Source organism: Electrophorus electricus, chromosome 12, assembly GCF_041902795.1.
Source record: "Electrophorus electricus isolate QZ-2024a chromosome 12, ASM4190279v1, whole genome shotgun sequence".
Classification (NCBI taxonomy): Eukaryota; Metazoa; Chordata; class Actinopteri; order Gymnotiformes; family Gymnotidae; genus Electrophorus; species Electrophorus electricus.
In genome coordinates, this window is record NC_137508.1 from 13,244,696 (window position 1) to 13,267,556 (window position 22,861).

Genomic DNA, 22,861 nt, shown 5'->3' on the forward strand with positions numbered 1-22,861 from the left:
GCCAAAATTAGGTAAAATTACCAGCACTAAAATAATCATACAGCTCATGTATGTCTTATGATTTACAAAACAATGACGACACCCAGTTATTCTTAGTCTGCACTATTTTTTATTCCTCAAATGCTCTAACACAGCTATTTGTTCTGCTATACAATATATAAAAATTATACTAAAATTCTATACTAATAATTATATTATGATTACAATCACATCTAGAGCCTGACCCAAAGGTCACAATTGATATGGCTCATTCTCCAATCTGAACTGTTGATAAAAAGATTTTATGCACATTAATTTTTCCAAGCTTTTATACAAACATACATTACAAACATGTTGCAAATGTTAAGACTGCCCTGCCAATACAGCAAATGTTCTACAGCAATAATGCAGAAAAATTTGTATTAGCTACACAAAGCCTCCAAGGCAGGCTATTTTTAATGAAAGGACCACACAATCTACTATAAAAAGAGAAACAGAAATGTTCAGGGAACACTTTAAGGTACAAAACTCTACAGACATTGTTTTATGCATATACACAAACTTTCTGAACAAAAACTAAAGCTGTTCCTTGCGATAGTTCGGTCTTCTTTGCTTCAATTTGCTTCATTTTCAGATGTACTTTGCAGTCCATTGGATGCTCCAAAACTAAATACACTTCTGAGTCTATCCTGAAGATAGAGCAAGCTAATGGATCCCATTACCACCTGCAGAAGAGAAAGGCAACTGCTATATAGAGAGACAAACTGGCTTATGGATTGGACAACCGGGTAACAGGAAAACCTGTCGAGAGGAATCCACCAATATCCACAGGCAATGTACTAATGTCTTATCGTATTACCATAAGGCACAGGTCACATGTTGGAGAAACCTTCACACGTTGAAAAAGCCTGTATTAATAATTACTTTGTAATGATGTACGTGTACATTTCAGGAATATAAGGCACATTAACAATTTTGCACTTACTGCACAACTGTGGGATTCAGTACTGATTTATAGGAGCAAAAAAAAAAGAAAAAAAGAACAATCACCATAAGTGCCACATGTATAGTGGCACATCCAAAATGTCTGGAGGTTTTTGTTTCTATAAGGATTTAGAGCAGTAGATAAAAATACATTCTCAGTTGATATTCAATAAACAGACACAGTGAAGTCCTGTATTGCTTTATTTTCATTTCTTCCATTAGTTTTCACTAAACAAAACAACTAACAGAAACAAATCTACGTCTTGTAATAAGTAAAGTGATTAAAGATATTTTTAATAATAAAGAATTATATACAGATTTTTTTCCAAAAATCAAGTTTTTTTGTTTGACAGTGAATTAAAATATGCAATTATATAGATCAAAACATTAGGTTGCTATCCAACCCTGATAATGCAAGATACACTTGAGCAAATTTCTAAAACATTTTTTGCAATACAAGTGGACACAAAAATAAAAGATCTTAGATTTCAGAAGGCTCCATCTCACTTAAATCACTTTCCCACTTCTCAAGGAAGTCTTGCATATTCAAATTGAAAGTGTCAATTCCCTTGCCAGAGAGGTGAACCCCATCTGGTCTGTAGAGGCCAGTGTCCAAACCAGGCATTATGTTTTCATGAGTCAGCGAAGAACCGCCAAGCTCGGTAATGATACTGTGTATGCTGTTGTTCATGGCCTTGCGTGTGTTGTCTACTGCCTTGCTGTCGTCCGAGTGCCTCCAGGACCTGCGTGGTAGAATGTCTGACCAAACGAAAAGGCACTGAGGAAATATGCTCTTCATAGAAATCAGGTCTTTCTTCACTGCTGCCAGAAAGGCACCTACAGTGATCTTGCCTATGTCATTTCCTCCCAGGTGCATGAGAATGACATCAGGTTTGGGCCAGTTGTCCTTGAGTTGGAGCAGCTGGGGCAGAAGCTGTTGCCATGTCATGCCCTGCACACCCTTCCACCATATTCGGACACTGTTGGGGTCCATGCCAAGTTGCATACCAATTTCTGGAGATGTGGCCCTCTTCTCAGCCCAGAACACAAGAGAGTGGCCACATATCCACACGTTCTTTACCTCTTTTCGGGTAACTCTCCCTGTAAAGATGTGACAATATAGGGGGAGCATTACCCTGAGTAAGCCTGGCTAAATTAGATGCGAAGAATCTTCCCTTTTTCTAAAATAATGGTCCAATTTTGTATTTTTCACATTCATAAATTTCACTGGGAATTTTATTTTCCCCTTTTCCTTTCATATTTACTTGAGATATGTGCTAATAAAAAAAACGTGTTACACTCTGGCTGACTGTTGCGAACCTTTTTCACTGCTGTTATATATTTTCTTCTGGAATTTCTTCTGTAATAATAGTTGTATTATTAGAACAGTCTCTTGAAGACCCTTGCTATTTATAGCCACTAATTACTAGAAGATCTCAATAACAATTGTTACTCTATTTACTAACTTGAACAGACCTTAAACTCAACTTGCTGAATGGTCTGCACACTCTCAACAGTTATTGTAAATCACTCACATTACCTTTCCATTATACAATCTATCTCTGATTCTGTACAATCTTATGCTTACTATTTTAAATCCTTGCATTGCTTTCCTCCTCCTATCTAGCTAAACTTTCCCTCCCCTACCTCTCTGCGCACAGTAACTGCTGAGGTCATGCAGACAATACATTCCTGGTCACGCCTAATAAACCCTAAACTCTAATCTAATTTACCTGGGAATGCCCTTCTATCTAAACCCATGTTTAAAGATATCTGAAGGTGAAAGATTGCATGAACCATGACTTGAATACTATGTACAAACAAACAGTAATATGCAACACCATTGACTTGTACTTTAACTCACCATCACTGTATACCTTATTCATCTACTTTTCAGTGCATTTCCCTTGCTCTCTTTGTGAATCCCCAAGCTGAGCTAACTATTTATGGAGCACTAATACTATATACCGTAATATTTACGTGTAAAACCGAGATTTATCCATTTATCTAAAATTCCATATCTCATATAGAAAATAAATTACCCCTGTTACCTCTGGATAATATGAACAGAAAATTACTGAGCTAATTCTAATACACTGTAGAACTGTGTTATCCATAAGTTCATTTAGGAATACACCTAAACAGGAGTAACTATTCAATTTTTCACTGTCCTTAAACTATTATTGAGTATTTCAGACTTAAATGTCTGAAATAGCTGCATGAATGACCTGAAAATGCCCTGTCATTATTTACCTTATAATACTACACAACCAAAAGTATCACCTGATACTTTTATAATCCGTTTCCCAAAAACAAGGGATACCTACAAAAATGCTTGGTTTAGGCTCATGAGATGGTTTAGGCTCATTTAGGCTCAGGAGTCATTGAACATACTCTAAAACTAGGCTATTACATATTTTAATACTAGGTTAATACATATTCTATCACTAGGTTGGTAACTGGATCTGATTTCCTGACCTTAGTTCATCTGTGGCTCATACCTATAAACAAGAGAAATGCTAGCCTGGTACCTGGTGCTGATTTTTGGCTCTGTCCACGTGTTCGCTGGGCCTCCATTTGTTCTTTCTTCAGTTTCATTCTCTGGTTAAACTGCTCCAGCTGCTCAGAGGTGTAAAACAAAAATAGACTTTCAAGGGTACAAAACTGTTACAGCAGTTACATGGAGTACAGCACAAAAAAATGTTTGCCTTCTCATACAAACAAAAAAAGTGATGTAGGCCAAGGTTCCTTCAACCAAAACAAGTCATCCAAACCAAATGCAGTCGGGTAATCAAGAGCCCTTTTCCTTGCACAATGGGTGTGAGAAGAATTATGACATACCCTCTTTTTTTGTTTAGCTTTGATGTCGTCCTCCGTTATAGGGGCAACCTTTTTTGACTCAGCTTCCTCTTGAACATCTTTAGGCTGAGTGTCTTCTATTGTCTGTATGCTAATAAGTGCAGGCTGAACATTAAGCAGGGCAGGTTTTACACTAAAAGGCTCCTTAGTTTTGACCGTTTCTATTGTTTTGAGGCACCTGGTTGGGGCAGCTGGTTTTATCTTAGTTTGAAGCTTATCATAGCCAGAACCTCCTGGCTGTATAGACATGTCAAATTGACCAGTAGGAGGTTGAAAAGTAGGAGTGAGAGGAGGCCCAAAAGGAGTTCGTGTGCAAAAAGGAGGAAAAACTGGGTATAGCTCTGGGCTTGGTGGCATTATAGTTAAAGGGTTCACCGGTGGAGTATATGCCCCATAGCCAGGTGGTACATGAGGGGGTGGTCCCTGGTTTCCAGCCGCGTAATGCAGAAGAACTGGAGGAATTGCACCATAAGGTGACACAAGAGCCTGAGAATTCCCCTTCTGGTCTTTATCCATGGGATAGCTATTCTCCCAGGAGTCTTGTCTACCTTTATGGTAGTGTAGAGTTGAGGAGGATTCCGTGGATATCTGAGTATAAAAGGAACCAAGAGACTGAGCTGATGGTGATAGGGGTTCCATTGTTTTATAAGAATCGAGTTTGACATTTGTTAATGGTGAGGTAAGCTTGTATTGATCTGGTATCACTTGTCGTGCTTCTGGACTGTTCTTAATGGTCCTTTTAAGACTGACTAGGTCCTTCTCCCTCTCCTTCACGACTGCCACTTCCTCATTACAGTGGTCCCGGTGCCTAACAGAGTCCAGGTAGCTCAAGTAAACCTCACGATTAGAGGATCTGGCAGGGGATACAGAACGCACATCCTCAGAGTCAGTGGAATCCGCCCTACTACCTTTTCGATCATATCTGGTCGTCGACTGCTCATCTTTTTCAAATGAACGAGTTGATGCACTCTGAGGTTTCACCTTCTTGCCATACAAACGCTCTCTTGTCCTGTCAGTTAGCTTGCTAACCTCTGCTGTGTCTAGACTGAGACCGATTGTTTGCAGTAGATTCTGAAGTTTTTCATAGTGCTCCGTCTTTTTGTCTACACATTCACTGGTATCCTGTGATTTCTGGTGCAGTGGGCTAAGGCTGCTTTCTACCTTGTACCTTTCAGATTCAATTTGTCTTTCATATCTCTCTCTATTCTCAGTATACAAATTCCGAACATGTGAATGTGGTTTTTCATGTTTTTTAGATGGAAGATTCTGGTGCTCAAAAGGGTAATGATCCCGATGAAGTTCATATCGATCACTTTGATCTAAAAACTGTTTCTGCTCTTTTGAAAAATTACCATGAGAAACTGCCTTGTCACCATAAAGGAACCGGTTCTCAACTTTAGGGTCTGTCCCATATTTCATTCCAACAATTTTAGAAAAGCCACTACCATCTTGCACAGCTCTTTCGTGCGGCAGGAGATCATCTTGGCTGTAGTCGACCGAACAGGTTTCAGCTTGTTCCAATGCAGGAATCCTACCTGCTTTACTTCCCATCAAGAGTGAATTAGCTTCAGAGTTTTCTGTTCCTTTGAAGGGATCATACAATTCGTCCTTGCTGGGCACGTTCCTATCTGCTTGCAGCTGTGGGTTCTTCAGACTCCCCACAGGAACAGAGTCTTTTCTTGCTTCTCGGAACAGTGATGAAAGCAGATTTGGATCTGCTTTATTGAGGGCACTGAGAAACCGTTGCATTTGAGTTGTGAGATTTCGCTTTTGGTCTGAAGCTGAAGAGGGGGTTGAAGGCCCAGCACTGATGGAAGACTGGTCACGAGCCTGGTGACAAAACTGGTGTTCGCCGAAGCGTGAAGTAGAGCCTGTGTCCTCATGTGAGTATCCGGCTTTGGACTCTCTTGTACTTTTTTGGTCGTAAAATGATCCTGAATTTGATAATCGGGGCACTGACGGATGACCAGGTGGATGGTTAAATGTTAAATTCTCACCCATCCGTGAAGTCGTGGAAACTTCATTAATTAGTCTTTTGAAAAGATCGTCATTTTTACAGGGTACTGGTGTTAGATTAGTAGATTTTTCCAGTGAGGTATGAGAAGGCATAAGGGGTTTGAGCAAAGCAGAATAATCATCTTGAGGAGGTTTCGAAATGGAAAAAAGATCACGACTATAACCATACTGATCAGATGAACTGATATCACTCTGCAAAAATAAAGGAAACAAGTTTTTTAAAAAATCACATTTTCCATAACATTTCCCAGTTCTCAGTGTAAATACATTTACATTCAGAGAATTTTCATTATTCCACACATTATTTGCTCAACCCTTTTGAATCTATACATTCATCACATACAATTATTTAAAGTGAATTGGGGGAAAATATAGATTCAAAAGATTCAATGTTTGGCAGGTTGAATAAATAATGATACTGGCAGAATATTTGATGTCATACAGAATTAAAGCTGAGCGTTAAGTACAAATACCATATTTAAATCATTCTCTTGCTTCCTGAGTTATCACTAGATGAGCTTTTCCTCAGAGTAAAAGCTGTCCTATTTTCTGATAACTGCCAGCTGTAACGTTCCCCTATCTCACTTTCAGTCCAAAATCCAAACTCTGCTTCAACCTCTGACAACTCAATCCATTCAAGATTAGACTCACATTTCTCCCTTTTTTTCCCCCCCTCTATCTTTATATTTATTCTACATTTTGCTTAAGACAGTGCATCCAATTGTACCAACCATCTATGCCTTTGTAGTTTAAATGGAACATTCTCTTCTGTGATTTTTGGGTGAAAAGTTAATTAGTTGCAATATAATTGAATGAAACTGAATGGATTATTTAACACACATTCTACATTTGTCCTGTATGTATTCTTGGTGCAGTAGGCTATACAATAAGGTGAGATACGGAACATTGCATTCTAGTTCTCCACCTCAGTCTTTCCTTAAGACTTACTTTTATATGTATTTTTGGAGAAAAAATAAATACAAGTAGTTGATTATAAGCCTCTAACAACACCAGAACTCTCCAAATTTCATCTTCATTTTTGGTTTCTGGTATTTTTAATAATCCTTCTATGCATAAACCACCATTATTTACGATGAAACAGACCTGAGGCTGGTCAGTGAGAGGCTCTGTTCGCTTCTTCAAGATTGACTTCTTTGGCTGAAGATCAGGTTTTATGTCAAGTCGCCAAGTGTTTTCATTTGGCACTGTAATGTCCAAGTCTTCTGAGCACAAAGCAAAATTACTTTCCTTTTTCATTTCAAGCTCATTGCAAATGGTTTTACCTTTTTGTTCCATGGCCATAATTGCCCTTTTACGTGCTATAGATTCGCTTAATTCATCTAATTGCCTCTTTTTCCAGACTAATTCTTGATCTTCAATCTCAGTTGTAGAACTTTGCACGATCCATGCAGGAACAGAGCTAGCAGACCCAAAGAAGTTGTAATCATTGCCCACTGGGTATCCCACTGGTTCCTCTGGAGTCACACTTCTTTTACTTACCTTTAGAGAAAACACAAGAAAAAGTAAGATGATCAAGTGGCTAACAGTGAATATAACTCAGAATTTAGACACAGGAGAAAACAGACCTGATGTTTGGGATCCATCTGAGGTTCAGAGTGTTTTTTCAAAATGGACTTAACTGGTTTCACATCAGTGTTCCATGTGTTCTCTAAACATGTTTTGTGCTGATAATCAAATGTTGCGAATCCATGTTGCCTGTCCATTTCAAGCACATCTTTAAAAGACTTGGTGTTTTGTTCCATTGCAATAATTGCTCTTTTACGTGCTATCAACTCATTAAGCTCCAATAACTCCTTCCTCTTCTTTGTCAGCTCGTCATCTACAGTCTCAGCATGAGATGGGTCCATAAAACTGGAGGTGTTCTTCTTCTTCAGGGCCTCAGTTTGGTTATCAGGGCTTCTGCTTCTCCGCTTACTGCTGTGCTCCTTACTGATGCTCTGTCCTTTGCAATGTTCGTCCCTATGCTCTGGGCTGCGGCTTCTCTTCTTGCCGCTTCGACCGATCCTCTCCCTGCTCCTACTACGGCTACGGCTGTGACTGTGGCTGTAACTATGCCCGTATCTGCGTAGCCGCTCTTTGCTGCGACTGCGGCTCCGTCTGTATTTGCCGGACCTTCTTTCGCGGCTGGAGCTCCTGTGCCTCCTGTAGTAACTGCTGCTCCTGTCACGGCTGAGGCTCCTGCTCCAGCTGTACCTGTGTCTGCTGCTCTCGCGACTCTTGCTACGCTCTCTGTCCACTTTACCTTTCAGTTTCTCTTGTTTACCTATAATCTCCTGCTTTGGACCCTTTGGCAGTTTAACAGCTTTGGAAGTTTCAACCTTCCCCTTTTCTTGTTTCCTAAAGTAGCATAAATCACCAGTCAGAGTAAAGCAAAAAAAAAACAAAAACAAAAAAAAAAACACGGTCAAAAAAATCCTGTGTGACATTCTTTTACACACTATTATAGATAAATTGTGCAGTGTCAGAAAACACTTAAGCAAGCTTATTTGAGATTACTTGCAACTACTCCACATGGTTGATCTGAGGCATTGGTATCCAGTTTACAATATTCTAAATGGTTGCCACAAAATACCCTTACATGTTAGCAACATCAGCCTTACAAAAATAAAGAAGCAAAAAATTCAACAAAAATCATCTTAGCTGAACTACATATGGGGTAAGTGGAAAACTAAATTTGATTGTTGTTATTAACCATTTCTTTAACATGAAAGAACTGGTAATTGGTCTAGTAAGACTTACTGTTTAAGAAGAGACAATCAAATGTTAAAAACTTACAATGCTTAGGTCTAAGAAACAAGCAGGTATATAACAAAAGCCTTAATCAAGTAAAACTAAACAAGTTCTTGTCACAATCCTAGGTAGGTTTTGCTGAAGTGGCATTAAACAATTGCTTTCTTCACCAAAAAAGCCTAAAATATGTCATCAACCATTTACTCACACAGCAGCCAGCAAGTCACTATTTTTTCCCTCCTTCTTGATTTGCTCCTTCGGATCCCTCAGCAATCTGATTGTCATTTTCTTCTGCAAACGTCAAAAGAGCAAAATAATAGTTAGTTATCCATATTAAGGGGTTGGGTAGTCAACCTGTTTTATATTTAAAACATTTACCTTCTCTTTCTCCCCAAGGGCTTCCAATTTTGGCACAGACGTGAAGACACTCTCAGTCAGCTTCCTGATTCTAATAGCTTGTTTATCTTCTTCACCTCCTTCAGTCTTGAAGTAACACAGGAAGTTATATGAAAATGCATCTTACTCTATCAACACTGACAATCTTAATTGTAAATTAAAAATGCTTAGCAGGGACAGGACAACAGAAATAAAATAGTTCTGAGGAGAATGACACCAGACATCCATAAAAACAAACTTACCGCTGCTAAAGTAAACTCAACCTTTTCTCCCACAATGAGCTTGATGTCATCCATGACTTCACTCAGGTTAAAAAAGAGTTCTGGGTCTTGTGGCGTCTTGATGAACCCATAACTCTCATCCAATTTCACAATAATACCCTGGCAGGGGGAAGGCATATCATGACAATATAGAGGCTGCTTCCACTGCTACTTTGACTATACAGTCAACTAATACTGTGCAGTTTCTGAATACATTCTGTTCTTGTTTTGTTGATAGACAAATGTTATTTTCTTTCATTTAAACTGTTGCTGGAAAGGAGAACTTTACTCACTAAATTCGGAGAATATGCTAACATTGACTAGATTCCAATCATTTGTTTTTTTACAGTTAGTGCCTATTCTTGTCACAGACACCTGTACTTCCTCTTTTTTGTCACACACATGCTGCCTATAAATTACTGACGTCACTCCATAATAAACTGGAGCAAGTCAGACTGCATGCTATGTGTCTTCTGTGAAGCTCTGTGAATTTCTCTCGAGGTACCTGAGGGTCACAAAGTAGATGCATCCAGACAACCTAAATCTGTCAAATACTTAACACCAGCCTAAGAGAGAGAAATGTGCTTAATTCATTAAGATGAAAAATCTAGTTTTAGCTAGTTTTCTAACTATTTTTAAGTGACACCATATTGCTAGACTTTCTAACTAGCTATGTCCCACTAAAGAAGACTGATAAGAGATTGAATTTATATGTATACAACTGAACTAGCATTAAAGCACCTATCTAAGGTAACCTTACAAGAACCATGCTATTTTTACTATGTTGCATTAGTGCAAAATTGATTTGGTATTTGAGTATTTCTTTCAACATTTAAAAACAATTCAACAGGTGTACCTGCAGATCAATGTGAACAACCCCATACCGTTGTAATAAATAAATGCACCCAAAGCATTAGTCTTTCATGCCGCTTTGAAATATTTAAATCACGACCCAAACCAGACTCACGATCTTGCGTTGCTCTTCAGATTCTGACTGTAGGGTGTCTGGCTGGATCTTGATGTTAACAGCGCGCTCCTCCTTGGTTTCCGGATTGGTGGAAATGTTGAAATAGACCCTGTCACCGACCATCATGGTGGCCTGTGTGATCACATCACTTGATCTAAAAGGCAAGCGCTTCTGTGTGCCCTCCACCATGGAATCCAGAAGACCCTGGGTGAGCTTATGCTCCTCAACCTGCTCAGAACAACAACAACAACAACTGTGGAATAATAATCAGGATATACATTTTCCTACATGTATATTCCATACTTATACAATATAAACATCTATTTCTGTTTCATAATTTGACCTGAGAGGGAACGCTTAAATGAGCTATGCATATGTGTGAGTACAAGTGTCCTTGGGCACCAGGAGTGTGCTGAGCCCATCGTTATCAGGGAGAAATGAGGTAAACATAAACCGAACTTGAACTTGAACATATTCCAAGACACCAGAAAGAGCCAGTGAAACTTACTAATAGATCCAGCGCATACCAAACTCACAGTGCATACCTAAGAGCCAGTAAAACTATCAAACTCACAGTACATATCTAATACCTATATGCTTTAATGCTGACAAAAGAGGAAAGCGCACACATTACTGAGGTCAATCTGACCCAATATGTGAGTCCTATCTGCTGTAGCTACATCAGCTAATGGTGAGAAATGGTAAACAGAAGAGAATTCTAGCAAGCCAGACACAGCAGGAAGCTTCCCACTCCACAGCTGTTTTGGGTATTTCAGACAAACACATACAATTAAATGTTAGCTTTTACCTCTTGAGACTGAACGGCTCCTTGTTACAGAGAATTGATTCTTTCAATAGTTACAATAGTTTTTTTCAATAGTTACAATAACAAAAAACAATCACTGTATGACGACTTTGATAAGGACATTTAGAGGACTGAGCATCCAAAATATACATGTGATTTATTACTCGTGTTATAATATTAACGATGCTAGATGCAGACTAACAAGCTTTTTGCAAGATAGCTTGTCTGAATAACTTCACTTTTTAAGACTGTCTACCAAGATTCACAAGATAATTCAAGAGTCCTAGATATCCTCAACAATTAGCATTAATTATCCTAACTGTCACAGGTTGTTCCCCAAATAAAATTGCTATTCTAAAGCTTGCCTTATCAGAAGATATATGCATCCTGGTTACTCTGTATGTATTAAGCGCGTCTCACTTCCATTGAAAGTAGACAAAATAGGTGCAACACAATGACACAGCTACTGTTTATTACCATACTGACTACATGGAACATTTGCATGTCAAAATTACACTCCAACAACAATAATTACTATATTGTACACTAAATGTCACGAACTGACATAACTCTTTTAATGAATCACATTTGCTTTACTGTACACTAATTTGTTTTACTGTGCACTAATTTAACATGGTCAAAATACATGTTTACCTCCGCCTCCTTGAAATTCCTTGGAACAACTTGGAAAACTGCCCCCTCATACTTCTCACTGCTTATGTCTTCATTAACGCCCATTCCCTCAGTGGTCAACACTGAGGACACAGGTTTCCACTACAAGGAACATATAGACAATGTCACTAAACACTATTAACCAATTTTAATACAATGTTTAAAATACAGAATCACCTTCACTGATAAATGTTTGGTCTGCATAACTGATCACCACCCTGCTGTAAAGTTATCACACAAAAATGTATAACTAAATACAGTCACTGAACAACGTCACAGCAGTGTGAAAGGAGACGTACCTTGTCTTTGGCTGCAGAGAGATTAGTGGCTTTCTCCTTTACCTCAGCAATTTTGTTTTTTGTCTGTGTATCAAAGATCACTGAGCCCTTGAGAAGTTTTTTCAGTCTGATAGCCTTCACTGTGTCTTTTACCTAAATGAGAAAAAGGTGGCAATATTCAGTAGTAAGTGTGAAATAAAAACCAAAGCCCATATGTAGAAGAGCTCAGTTTACTCACACTCAGAGCTGTGAACTCCACCTCATCCATGGCTTTTAGTTCACTGTCTAATAGACTGTCACTGACAGAAGCAGTGAGGTTTTCATGTTTCTCCGACATGATGGTACAGACAGCATCTTTGATGTTCATTATTATACCCTGTTGATTAATTTAAAAAAAGTCAAATGCAAATAAACTCTGACATCAAAGGAGCGCACTCAGTAGAAAAACACTTGTTGATTGATGTAGTTTCTTGCAAAGAAGAGCACAAGCAGGCAGATCTATCTTGAGCAAAAAGTATGGTTTACTGAACCTCATTTACTGCTACAGCAGATGACTCAATTGTTTGAACAAAATGTGTCTTGTTACAAAGTTTTAGTAGTTTCCTCCTACACATTCCAAACACAATCAACATGGACCTCAGCACCCAGTCAGTGTACATCATATGACTCCTCCAGCGTTATCCTGGGTACACTGACTTCCCAGAATTTCTCAGATATACAGCAGATTCAGAAAATATTCAGACCCAATTTTATTGTGGCCCACTGTATTCTGTAGTAGATTAGTTTAAATGGATAAAACTGCCCATCAGTCTACATTCAATAATCCATCATGACAAAGCAAAAGCATGCTTTGAACTTGACTCGAGTCAACATGAGGCCAACTGTATTGTAAGGCACAGACCTGCATATATAAGGTCCAGCAATTCATAATGCATGAAATAAATCAAGCCATCTAGTCCAAGGAACTCTCTGTAGACCTCTGCGACAAAAATGTGGCGAGGCAAAAGTACCTGGGCAAAAGTACAAAGCTTTGAGTGTTCCCAGGAGCACGATGGCCTTGACTGCTGTAAATGTAAAAGTTTGTAACTGGCCAAGAAGAGCCTCAGTCAAAGAGTTGTCCAAGAAGCCAACAGTTACTCTAACAGAGCGTCAAGCGTCTTCTACAAAGACGGGAGAGCCTGTCAGATGGAGGACCATCTCAACAGCATTCCATCAATTATGCCTTTAAGACAGAGTGACTAGAGGGAGATGACTCTTGAGTAAAACACATGACAGTCTGTATGAATCTGGTGTGCAATGCTTGTAGAGACTTGCCTAAAAAGATTCAAAGATTAATTTTTGCGCAAGGAGTTTCTAAGAGGTACTAAATTAAGGGTCTGAATACTTATAAAAATAAACAATTTTAGTTTTTAAAATTTTTAATACATTTGCAAAAACTTATAAATGCATGTTTTTGTTTTGCTATTATGGATTATTGATAGTAAACTGCAAAACAAATAATTTTATGCATTTAAAATTAAACCTACAAAACACAGTGAGGAAAAAGAGAAGGGGTCCATGTACTTTCTGAATCGACTGCAAGTAGCATCACTGTAACTATAGTGACTGGTTACAGTTACACTTCACATTCCATCACTATACAAGATGGAAATCATGACTCTTACCGTTTCCCTGATTTCTTTTGTTAACTGAAATGTTTCTGGGATCTGTGGTATGATGTTTGTGGCTCTGTTGATCTTGGTAATAATATCTGTGAGCAGCTGAAATTTCACCCGGTCAAACAGCAGCAGGGTAGTTTTTGAATCTGTCTTTCCAAAAGGCAGTTTAATGGGGTCAGTAGAGAGAATGGTTCTGATGCGGCCTGGGTAAGGATCCATTACGTAGGTCTGGACCACAACAAAAAGTAGTAGTGAGTAAAACAAACCAGAAACAGTTCTTTAGCACTCCGAAAGCTATAGGCAGACTACACCATGAAAAAGAAAAGGATACAAAAACAGTGGAAAAACACAACCAAAAATTAAAAATATGCTGAAAGAGGAAAAATCACTTCTCATTTTGTAAACAAAATGGTAAAATCTATGCCTACTCTGCAGAATTTGTTTTCTCATTTTTGTTCTAGACAAACTGTTCTAGACAAACTATTTAACATGCAATAAAAAATAGTTATGACAAGTGCAATTTACCAAAAGAGCAGTTTACCAGCCAAGGCAGACTAGCTACAGAGAAATGGAGTCAGTTGACTGGATTTTGGGAGTCGGGGGAAATCTGCACAGGTGGTGTTTCACAATCCTTTCATTTGTTCATTTGGTAACACGTGGTATATCTTTTTGCCTGCACTGCAATCATTCTACTCACATCTGGAAGGACTGTGGTGACTACACCTTCATACACTGTGGCCTCAATATCCTCTGTTCCACCTGGAGCCACTTTCACGTCCGTAGCACATTCTCTTCCCTACAGCCAACAGAAGAAACACACTCAGAAAATGCAAGGCTTTATTAACAACAGTTCATAACAAATTTCCAAGCCATGTTCTCACCAGTTCTTTGACTGCTGTGAAATGCACTTTAACCCCTGGGACTATATGGTCTCGGTTTCCAAAATAAGCATCAAAAGAGAAGGAGAATTTTTTAAGATCCTCACGTTCAATGAAGCCATAGTTGTTCTAAAAAAATCAATGAGAACAGTAAGTACAAACAAAAATTCTATGTATAATTCTAAGTATAAATACTAAATCATTACAATAAATACCATGTAACATGGTTAATCAACTTTTCCATGCTAAGTAAATAAGTAGATTTTGTGTCTTTTTTGAGTGGTGAAAATAAATTAGCTTCTTTGAAAAAAGTCTCATGCAATTTCACCTACACCAATAAAAGAGATGACACCCATAGAGCGTCCAGGTGGGGGCCTGCAAAACATCAGATGATATTATTTAATTTAAATAAGAGATTTCTCTGAAATCATTTTCTAAATTGCTTTCATAGGGGAAATTTGCATAGAACCCAACGTGAGAGTTCGAATATGAAATGAGCCGTTGACAATACCCAAGATCACTCAAGGCAAAGGAGGAATTACTTGACAGATGCTGAGGTGCTCTTGACAGCAGACCCTGCTGCTGTCCTCAATGCCACCGAGGCTGGAGCCTTGGCATTTTCAGTTTTGGTATTTTCACTTTTGTCTTGTTTAGATGCCTGCTGATCAGCTTTGTTTTGGGTGCTTGGAGGTGGACATGGAGTCACAGGGGCAGCCACACTCTTAAATAAAACACAAGTACCTAAAGAATTAGCATACTGGCACAGTACTTCATATTTTCAAACTTAAGCAAATGCAGCATGCAGTAAAGATATTTAATAATGTCAAACATCAGGCCAAATAATGGGCCAAAAACAGTAGAGGCTAATATATTATATTATAGAACTAATTGTAAACATAAATTTCACTATAAATGTACAATACATTTACTATAAATTTGTGCCAGTTGGTTAATTAATAAATACCTACCTATGACTCTAAATAACCTACAACTAATTAAATATCTATTACTGGTATTTACCTTACAGTTAAAGCTACAATGTGCTTTGAACCTTGAACTCTGACCTGTAGCAGGCATATAGTGGGCTGCTACAGGAAAACCAGTAAAAATGTGCATTAACTAACTTACAGCTACCTCCTGGCTAAGTGGCCGTCTTAGTCCCGGTCCAGGTCCCAGTCCCATGAAATCCTTAGGAGGCCCAAGAAAACCTCCTCTCCTTCCAAACCCAGGATCACCCTTTGAATAAAGAAAGAAAGTGACAATAAGCTAACAATCACAGTTAAAAAGTCAGGTGGTACTAGCAAAGCTCTTTAGAGGTTTAAAATGATAGAAATAAAATAAAGGAGACCAAAGATTTTAGTATGAGGGAGAAAAATTATATTTTCTTTAATCATAGCAGATTCTTTAGAAAGATGTCTGTAAGATTTATAACCAGCTGATAAAAACAGGTGTACTGTTTTTGTCTCTATTGTTTTTAACTGACTCGGTTCGTGAAACACTTAATACTTGTCTTGAACTTTAAGGCATGTTTGCTCTTTTAAAGTTTCTTTGTTGCAAGTAATTGTCCTTTAATTATTGGTTGCATTAATTTTTGAAGACACTGATATATATATATTTTGTGCCCTTTTTAAAAAGGCATATTTGGGGTTATATCAGAGGCAAAGTGACAATAATGACCATAATTGCCTGTTCCGCAAAATTCAATGGCTGCTATTAAGAGTCAGAGCCATTGGGGTATCTGTTAAAAGTCAGGACCATCTATTAAGAGTAAGGACTACCCTGCGTCCTCCTAGCATTCTTAAGCCAGACACAGAGAGATAAGTATATTCTTTAATGGGCTACATAGTGTCTAGGCACCAGAATACACGATCGTTGTTACAATTTAAAATTTTCAAGATAAGACATTGCCTAGTATTGTAAAAAACAAAACAAAACAAAAACCAAAACCTGTTTATTATGCATTTTTGCACCCTGAATCCAAATATGCTTCCTCCATCAACCACAGTGTTCTGCTCATATGTTACAATGTATAAAATGGAAAAAAGTTCCAAGGAAAGTGGATCCTTTCTATGTTGGCAGACTACTGCTGAACACTGAACATGTGTTCACAGGACACTGAAAATGTTCCTCAGGCCAAACTCTCTCTCTCTCTCTCTCTCTCTCTCTCTCTCATATATATATATATATATATATATATATATATATATATATATATATATATATAAAAACACACACACACATATATACACACACACACACACACACATTTTAAGTGTAATAACACTTATTCATGTATAAGTAATATATAATTAATGAAAAATATAATTTTCCTGTCACATGTGATAGAAATAAAAACCTTAAAACATTTTAATTCAGCATCATAAGTACTATAAAAGGTCCACTTATTTTAGTTTAGAAAGCAAAAAAAGAAATAAACTTGTTTGTTCCCAGATGGATATATGTTTTAGTTATTTTGAAAAAGTCGATGAGTTAACTGGCAAGTCATTTGTCATGACTAACCATAACACCATTCCAACCCTATATCCAAAAGGTCTATCTATTTTATAAAGAGCTGAGAACAGACTGAGAACGGCACCATCAACAACTAAATTTTAACATTAGATTATAACAAACCCTTTAGTTGCCTACTTTGCCCTGGTCAATCCAGATTTAAAAAAAATCAAGCTTTAAAAATAACAAGCTTTCAAGCTTTAATAATAAACAAATAAAGTAGTTTTAAGAATAAAACTATTAGTGGATGTCTTCTCCTCACTCTTATTTGGAAAACTCTGTGGGTGTCACGAATGTCCACCCTCCTGGCATCCCTGTTTCCTTGTTTTCCCTGTCGTGTCTGTTTTCCTTTACTTCCTTGTTCTGTTCCTTGGTTTCGCTTTCTCCACCCCTCGTCTGTTGCTTACTTCCAGTCCTGGTTTTGGTTCTCCTTGCACCTGTGTTCACCTGTGTCTGGTTAGTGCTTAATTGTCTTGGTTATTTAAGCCCTGTGTTTGGTTTCCCATGTTGTTGGTTATTTTGCTAAGTTAGGTCATGTGGGGAGTTGTTGTTATTGTCTTTGTTTGCTTAGTTTGTGTTACTTTATCTCGGTGTTTTCCCCATGTCTCTGTTTTCTTTGCTTCCTGTGTTTAGTTTCTCTCGCTCATTAAATAGCCTCCTGTATTTGCGTTCTGCCTCGTCGCCGCAAACGCGTTACAGAATAACCGACCTCTAACGAGAATGCAGCAGGGGGGCCTCGCTGAATCGCTACTTGTTCTGTCCGCAACAGCCCAGCCACCTTCGCATAATGGTTTGCTCCCAGAAGAAGACCTGGATTACCTAAAAGCTCTTCTCTCTAAGCTTAAGGCTGGGAAGCCCTTGCTTTTACCCTCACTTATAGCAACCCTGAGTGAGTATGATGGGGAGGAAAAGTCTGGAGATTTATTATGCAGTGCCACATATACTTTCGGAATCTGACCTGCCCTAATCCTCCAGAAATGGTGAAAGTGCTGTTTATGAAAACCTCCAGCATGGAAGACGCTGCCCGTCTTGTTCCTGGCAAAGTGGATGCCGCCCGTCCTGCTTCTGTTCCCGGCCTAGTGGAGGCCGGCCGGTCTGTTCTTGTTGCCCGAGATGTCCCTCAACCTGTTCCAGTGGCCACACCCCCAGACCTCCTGGACCTGCCGTTGACCGGCACAGCCACGCCTCCGGACTTGCCGCGGACCGGCATAGCCTCGCCTCCTGATCTGTCAGACCCACCGTGGACCCGCCACCTCACACCGCAGCCGCGCCCCCGGACCAGCCTAGTCCTGGTGCAAAGGACACCTCACAGCTTGTCCCTGGAATGGAGGAAGCCCCTCCAAGTTCCCGTGCCTCGCGCCAGGCCTGTTCCTGTGCCTCGTGCCAAACCTATCCACAGGGTTGTTCCTCATGACCCTCCTGTGCCCAAGAAGGCTGCTACTGGCGAACTCCCTGAGACGCTTAGGACTCCTTCTGCCACACCTCAGTCTGCCAGTGACTCCTATGACCTCTTGGTCTCATGTAACTTCTCTGCTCCGAGGCTGCTGCGGCAGCCCCCATTACTGTGTCTGCTTCTGTTTACTCAGTTCCTGTGTTGCCTGCTCCTGTTCCTGGTTTTGTCCTTGTTCCTGTCCAAGTATCTATACCCATTTGTGTGAATATTGCAAAACCCATTACCCAGCCTTGTGCCATTAGTGTTCCCTTGCCCATTCCAGTACCTGTACCCATGCCTGTTTGTTCCTATGCCTGTCTCTGTCGTAGTTAACATGATGTCCTCTGTCTTTGCTTCTGTCCCTGTGCCTGCACCTGTGTCTGACACTAGTTTTCTCTTCTCCCCTCTCTCCGTTTGTCTCTGTGCCTGTCTCCAAACCCGACCAGGTCTCCAGGCCCACTCCTTTTCCCCATCTGGTTTCTGTCCCTCAATCCGTCCCAACTCTCTACCTGTCCAGGGTTTAGCCCAGAGTCCCGTGCATGCCCCTAGTCTTGCCACAATCCTTGTTTGTAGTCGTGGTCCTGTTCCCACTTTTGTTTACTCCATGCATCTTCATCTGTTTCTGCTCCTCAACCAGGTCCTGTTTCTGTACCTGCTTGTCCTGAGTTCCTGTTTACAGATTGGCTTCCTCAATGTCCCCTGGTTCTGTTTCATTATCCCTAGTTTCCCCCTTTGGTTCTGTCTCTGCTTTTATGCGGTACTCCTGTTCCTACTTCCTGCATCTGTTCCTGGTCCTTATCCTGTTCCCCCAGTTTTTGTATCCGTTTGTCTGTCTTGTCTGGGTCCTGTTCCGCTTCTCGGTGTCTCGTCCTATCCTGTGTTCTGTTTTGGGCACCCCAGTGTTGCACGCTTTCGTGGGGGGTTCTGTCACAAATGGCCACCCTCTTGGCGTTCCTGTTTCCCTGTCGTGTCTGTCTTCCTTTATTTGTTCCGTTCCCTGGCTTCGTTTTTGCCACCCCTCATCTGTTCCTTAATTTCAGCCCTTGTTTTGGGTCTCCTTGTTCCTGTGTTCACCTGTGTCTGGTTAGTGCTTAACTGCCTTGGTTATTAAAACCCTGTGTTTTGGTTCCCCATGTTGTTGGTTATTTTGGTAAGTTAGGTCATGTGGGGAGTCATTGTTGTTATCGTCCTTTGTTTGCTTAGTTTGTGTTACTTTGTCTTGGTGTTTTCCCCATGTCTGTTTTCTTTGCTTCCTGTGTTTAGTTTCCCTCACTTATTAAATAGCCTACTGCATTTGTGTTCTGCCTCTCGCCTCATCCCCGCAAATACATTAGAGGGTAATGCGACTGCATCCTATGTTACCTTACATTTTGTTGAGATATAGCGCAAACTGAAAAACAGATCAAACAATACTGTCATTAATCAAAGCAACAAACAGATCAGTTATCAAAGCCATCACTAATTGCACGCACAGCTGTATGGGCTAAATTGTATGCAAGGTTAAATTACACATTACCATCGCTACTGTACTTAGCATGTAGCAAATTTTATACTGCACCAATGTCATGAAGTGCTTCTGTTGAAGCATTCACAAACAAGAGGGAAGAACTTAACTGGATGCTTTCCATATGTATATATATATATATGAGATACCTGATGGCAAAGCTACAAGGATGCACAGCATTAGTAGACATATGCTGTAATGGTGAGAAATGTGGCATAACTCTTAAATTATTTTTTTGAATGTCTGGTTAATGACCAATAAGTGGCTGGCTGTAGTATAAATCACCAAAGAATTAATTCTCACTTGGATGCACTGTGTGCTTGCAACCAAGGGAAAATTATTTGCTGCTCAAAAACCAGCTCCTTACATTCCTCCACTCTCCAGCAAGTTGTCATTCATGCGACACCAGTAACATCCATAATCATAAAAGTAGGTCTACAAGGACGTTCCAAAAACTGAAATCAACCAGTGCTGGTTTAGATGGTACTGGAGTGGTTATGAATAGTATGTTGCATTGGGAAACTAACTACTTTCTCAGCTGAGCATTCACAAATAAAACCTTTTCTTATATCAGTATGCAGGTAACACCCAGCTATGTAGTACTTGATGTTCCAACTGTCTATCAGATCCCTGTTTCACTGCACAGATGATATTAATTTGTGGATGTCTCACAACTTTCAGCAATTAAACAACCCGAAAGGCCTGACATGTGAATGCCTACTATGCACCAGGATTTACCTCCAAAAAGTACTTCTCTGTGTCTGAGATTGAGAGTTTCCCAAACCACCCTGTAAAGGTCAGTAGGCACTGTGAGCGTAATCGTGTTGGACCACTGTTTCTGTTTTATGATTTGTCTCAGCTTCACTGTGCCTGAGCTGCACCAAGTCTGTCTGCTTGTCTGTCTTACTGCAGGGCAGATTTTTTTGAGAGTTACCCATGCCTTTATGCAGCTGCATGACATCTTATAAGTGTCCAATATTCTGACATTTACAATCTTATGAAATGTCTCATAATGGAACACTGACTTCTAATTGTATTAGTTACAGTATAATTGAACATGTGATTAAAAATAAGATGGAACACATTTCAGGGAACTCTACATTGTCTCGAACATGTCATTTTCTTAAAACAAACGGCCAGATTTTGACAACCTTTTGAGTATTAAAGTGAATTAGTCAGCAGAAACATTTTCAGGAAAGAACCACACACACACACACAGCATAATATATACTGGGACAATTAAGTCTCTCTGTCTATGAAAGTCAAAATGTTTTTCATAAATCTTTGACAGCAATCTCTGATTTAGGTAATTTCTGCAAAAATCACATCCTTGATATCACCTCCTTAAGAACTCTAAGAATGAAATTTTCTCCACTGCAGACAGAGGTACATACTTTCATTTTTTAAAGGATTTTAAGATGCTTAAATTACTTTTAGAAACATATTTATGGTCTTGATGAATGATTAATTCCTAGATCCTAAGAAAATCCTGCACATACCGTGCTAGGTCTGTGTAATGTAGTCATTGGATACTTACATGGACTTCCATGGGAGGCATATAGTTTGGTTCCATGACACTGTAACCATCTGCTGGACCACATCCAGCATCCATTACTGGGTACCCTGGTCCAACTTCAAATTCTGTTGGAGGGAAACTTGGCAGTGCACCCCTAAGTTTTGGTGGGACAAAATCTGGTGGCCCACCCTCAAAATTTGCTGGGCAAAATCCAGGTTCACCTTCAAAGGGTGGTGGGTGAAAGCCAGGTCTATGTCCACCTTCATACAGTGGTGGGTGAAAGCCAGGACCAGCTCCACCTTCATGTGGTGGTGGGTGAAAGCCAGGACCAGGTCCACCTTCATGTGGTGGTGGGTGAAAGCCAGGACCAGGTCCACCTTCATGTGGTGGTGGGTGAAAGCCAGGACCAGGTCCACCTTCATGTGGTGGTGGGTGGAAGCCAGGACCAGGTCCACCTTCATGTGGTGGTGGGTGGAAGCCAGGACCAGGTCCACCTTCATGTGGTGGTGGGTGGAAGCCAGGACCAGGTCCACCTTCATGTGGTGGTGGGTGGAAGCCAGGACCAGGTCCAACTTCATGTGGTGGTGGGTGAAAGCCAGGACCAGGTCCATCTTTAAACTCTGACGGATGAAACCCTGGTGGTCTTGCCTCAAAGTCGGGGTGGGAGAAGTGTGGACCACCTTCAAATTCTGGTGGATGTAAGCTTGGCCCACCCCCAAATTCCGACCGGTGAAAATTTTCTTCATGCATAAATTGACCCCTCGTCCTGAACTCTGGGGGTTCGTTTTGCGGATGCTGTGGTCCAAAATCGTGCGGGGCCATAGGAAAATGTTCTCCTGGCGTCATCGTCCCAGGGGTCCCCAATGGACGTGGTGGACAACCACGAAATCCACCAGGATGAGGAGGCCTACCCCAACATCCGTCATGGGGAGGAGGGGGTACACCTGAATACATTCCAAATCCAGGTCCAAGTCCTGGAGGTGGGGCAATCCCAGTCCCCCGTTTTCGACCTTTAGACATCTGTTTACTGTACTTCGCCCTTTCGGGTAACTATATGCAAGGTACGACTTGCTAGCAACGTAAACAAGAAGCTGCGTAGATCCCAAGTGACTAGCTAGCTATGCTAACTAACTAGCTTAGCTAATGTTGGCTAAGTAGCCAACGAGAACAAAGCCCCGTACCTAACTAGCTAGAACAAACTACCTTGACACCAAAAATGCTAACTGTCAAAAAGGGACACACTCCTTTTTTAAAGTGAATCTTAACGTGCTATTTTTCTTTTGCCACATGCTGACAATAAACGGCCAAAGCACCAACCCAACCAACCCCTAGGTCCAAAAGTGTATCCCTTCCTACGAGTGTGAACGGAAGCCGAATAGAAAAAAGTCACATTCT

The 22,861-nt window shown here is 40.0% G+C and overlaps 1 protein-coding gene across 7 annotated transcripts; it reads right to left on the reverse strand.

The window, feature by feature from the left end:
• Positions 1-290: 290 nt before the first annotated feature.
• Positions 291-22,819, reverse strand: si:dkeyp-121d4.3 (uncharacterized). 7 transcript variants are annotated; one of them, XM_081724251.1, is made up of 19 exons: positions 21,488-22,819; positions 15,632-15,739; positions 15,046-15,224; positions 14,836-14,878; positions 14,507-14,632; positions 14,323-14,421; positions 13,632-13,853; positions 12,206-12,343; positions 11,989-12,120; positions 11,672-11,791; positions 10,213-10,440; positions 9,228-9,365; positions 8,968-9,072; positions 8,798-8,880; positions 7,425-8,196; positions 6,943-7,338; positions 3,805-6,030; positions 3,495-3,582; positions 291-704 (listed from the first exon to the last, which is right to left on the reverse strand). In XM_081724251.1, the coding sequence occupies exons 1-19, from the start codon at positions 22,484-22,486 to the stop codon at positions 685-687; spliced, it is 6,222 nt and encodes a 2,073-aa protein (XP_081580377.1). In that variant the 5' UTR covers positions 22,487-22,819; the 3' UTR covers positions 291-684. The 7 variants fall into 7 exon arrangements, 6 of the variants coding, with proteins under 6 accessions (XP_081580377.1, XP_081580376.1, XP_081580375.1 ...); XM_081724250.1 differs by lacking the exon at positions 291-704 and adding an exon at positions 1,147-2,064 and having other exon boundaries at positions 15,638-15,739; XM_081724249.1 differs by lacking the exon at positions 291-704 and adding an exon at positions 1,147-2,064.
• Positions 22,820-22,861: the final 42 nt, after the last annotated feature.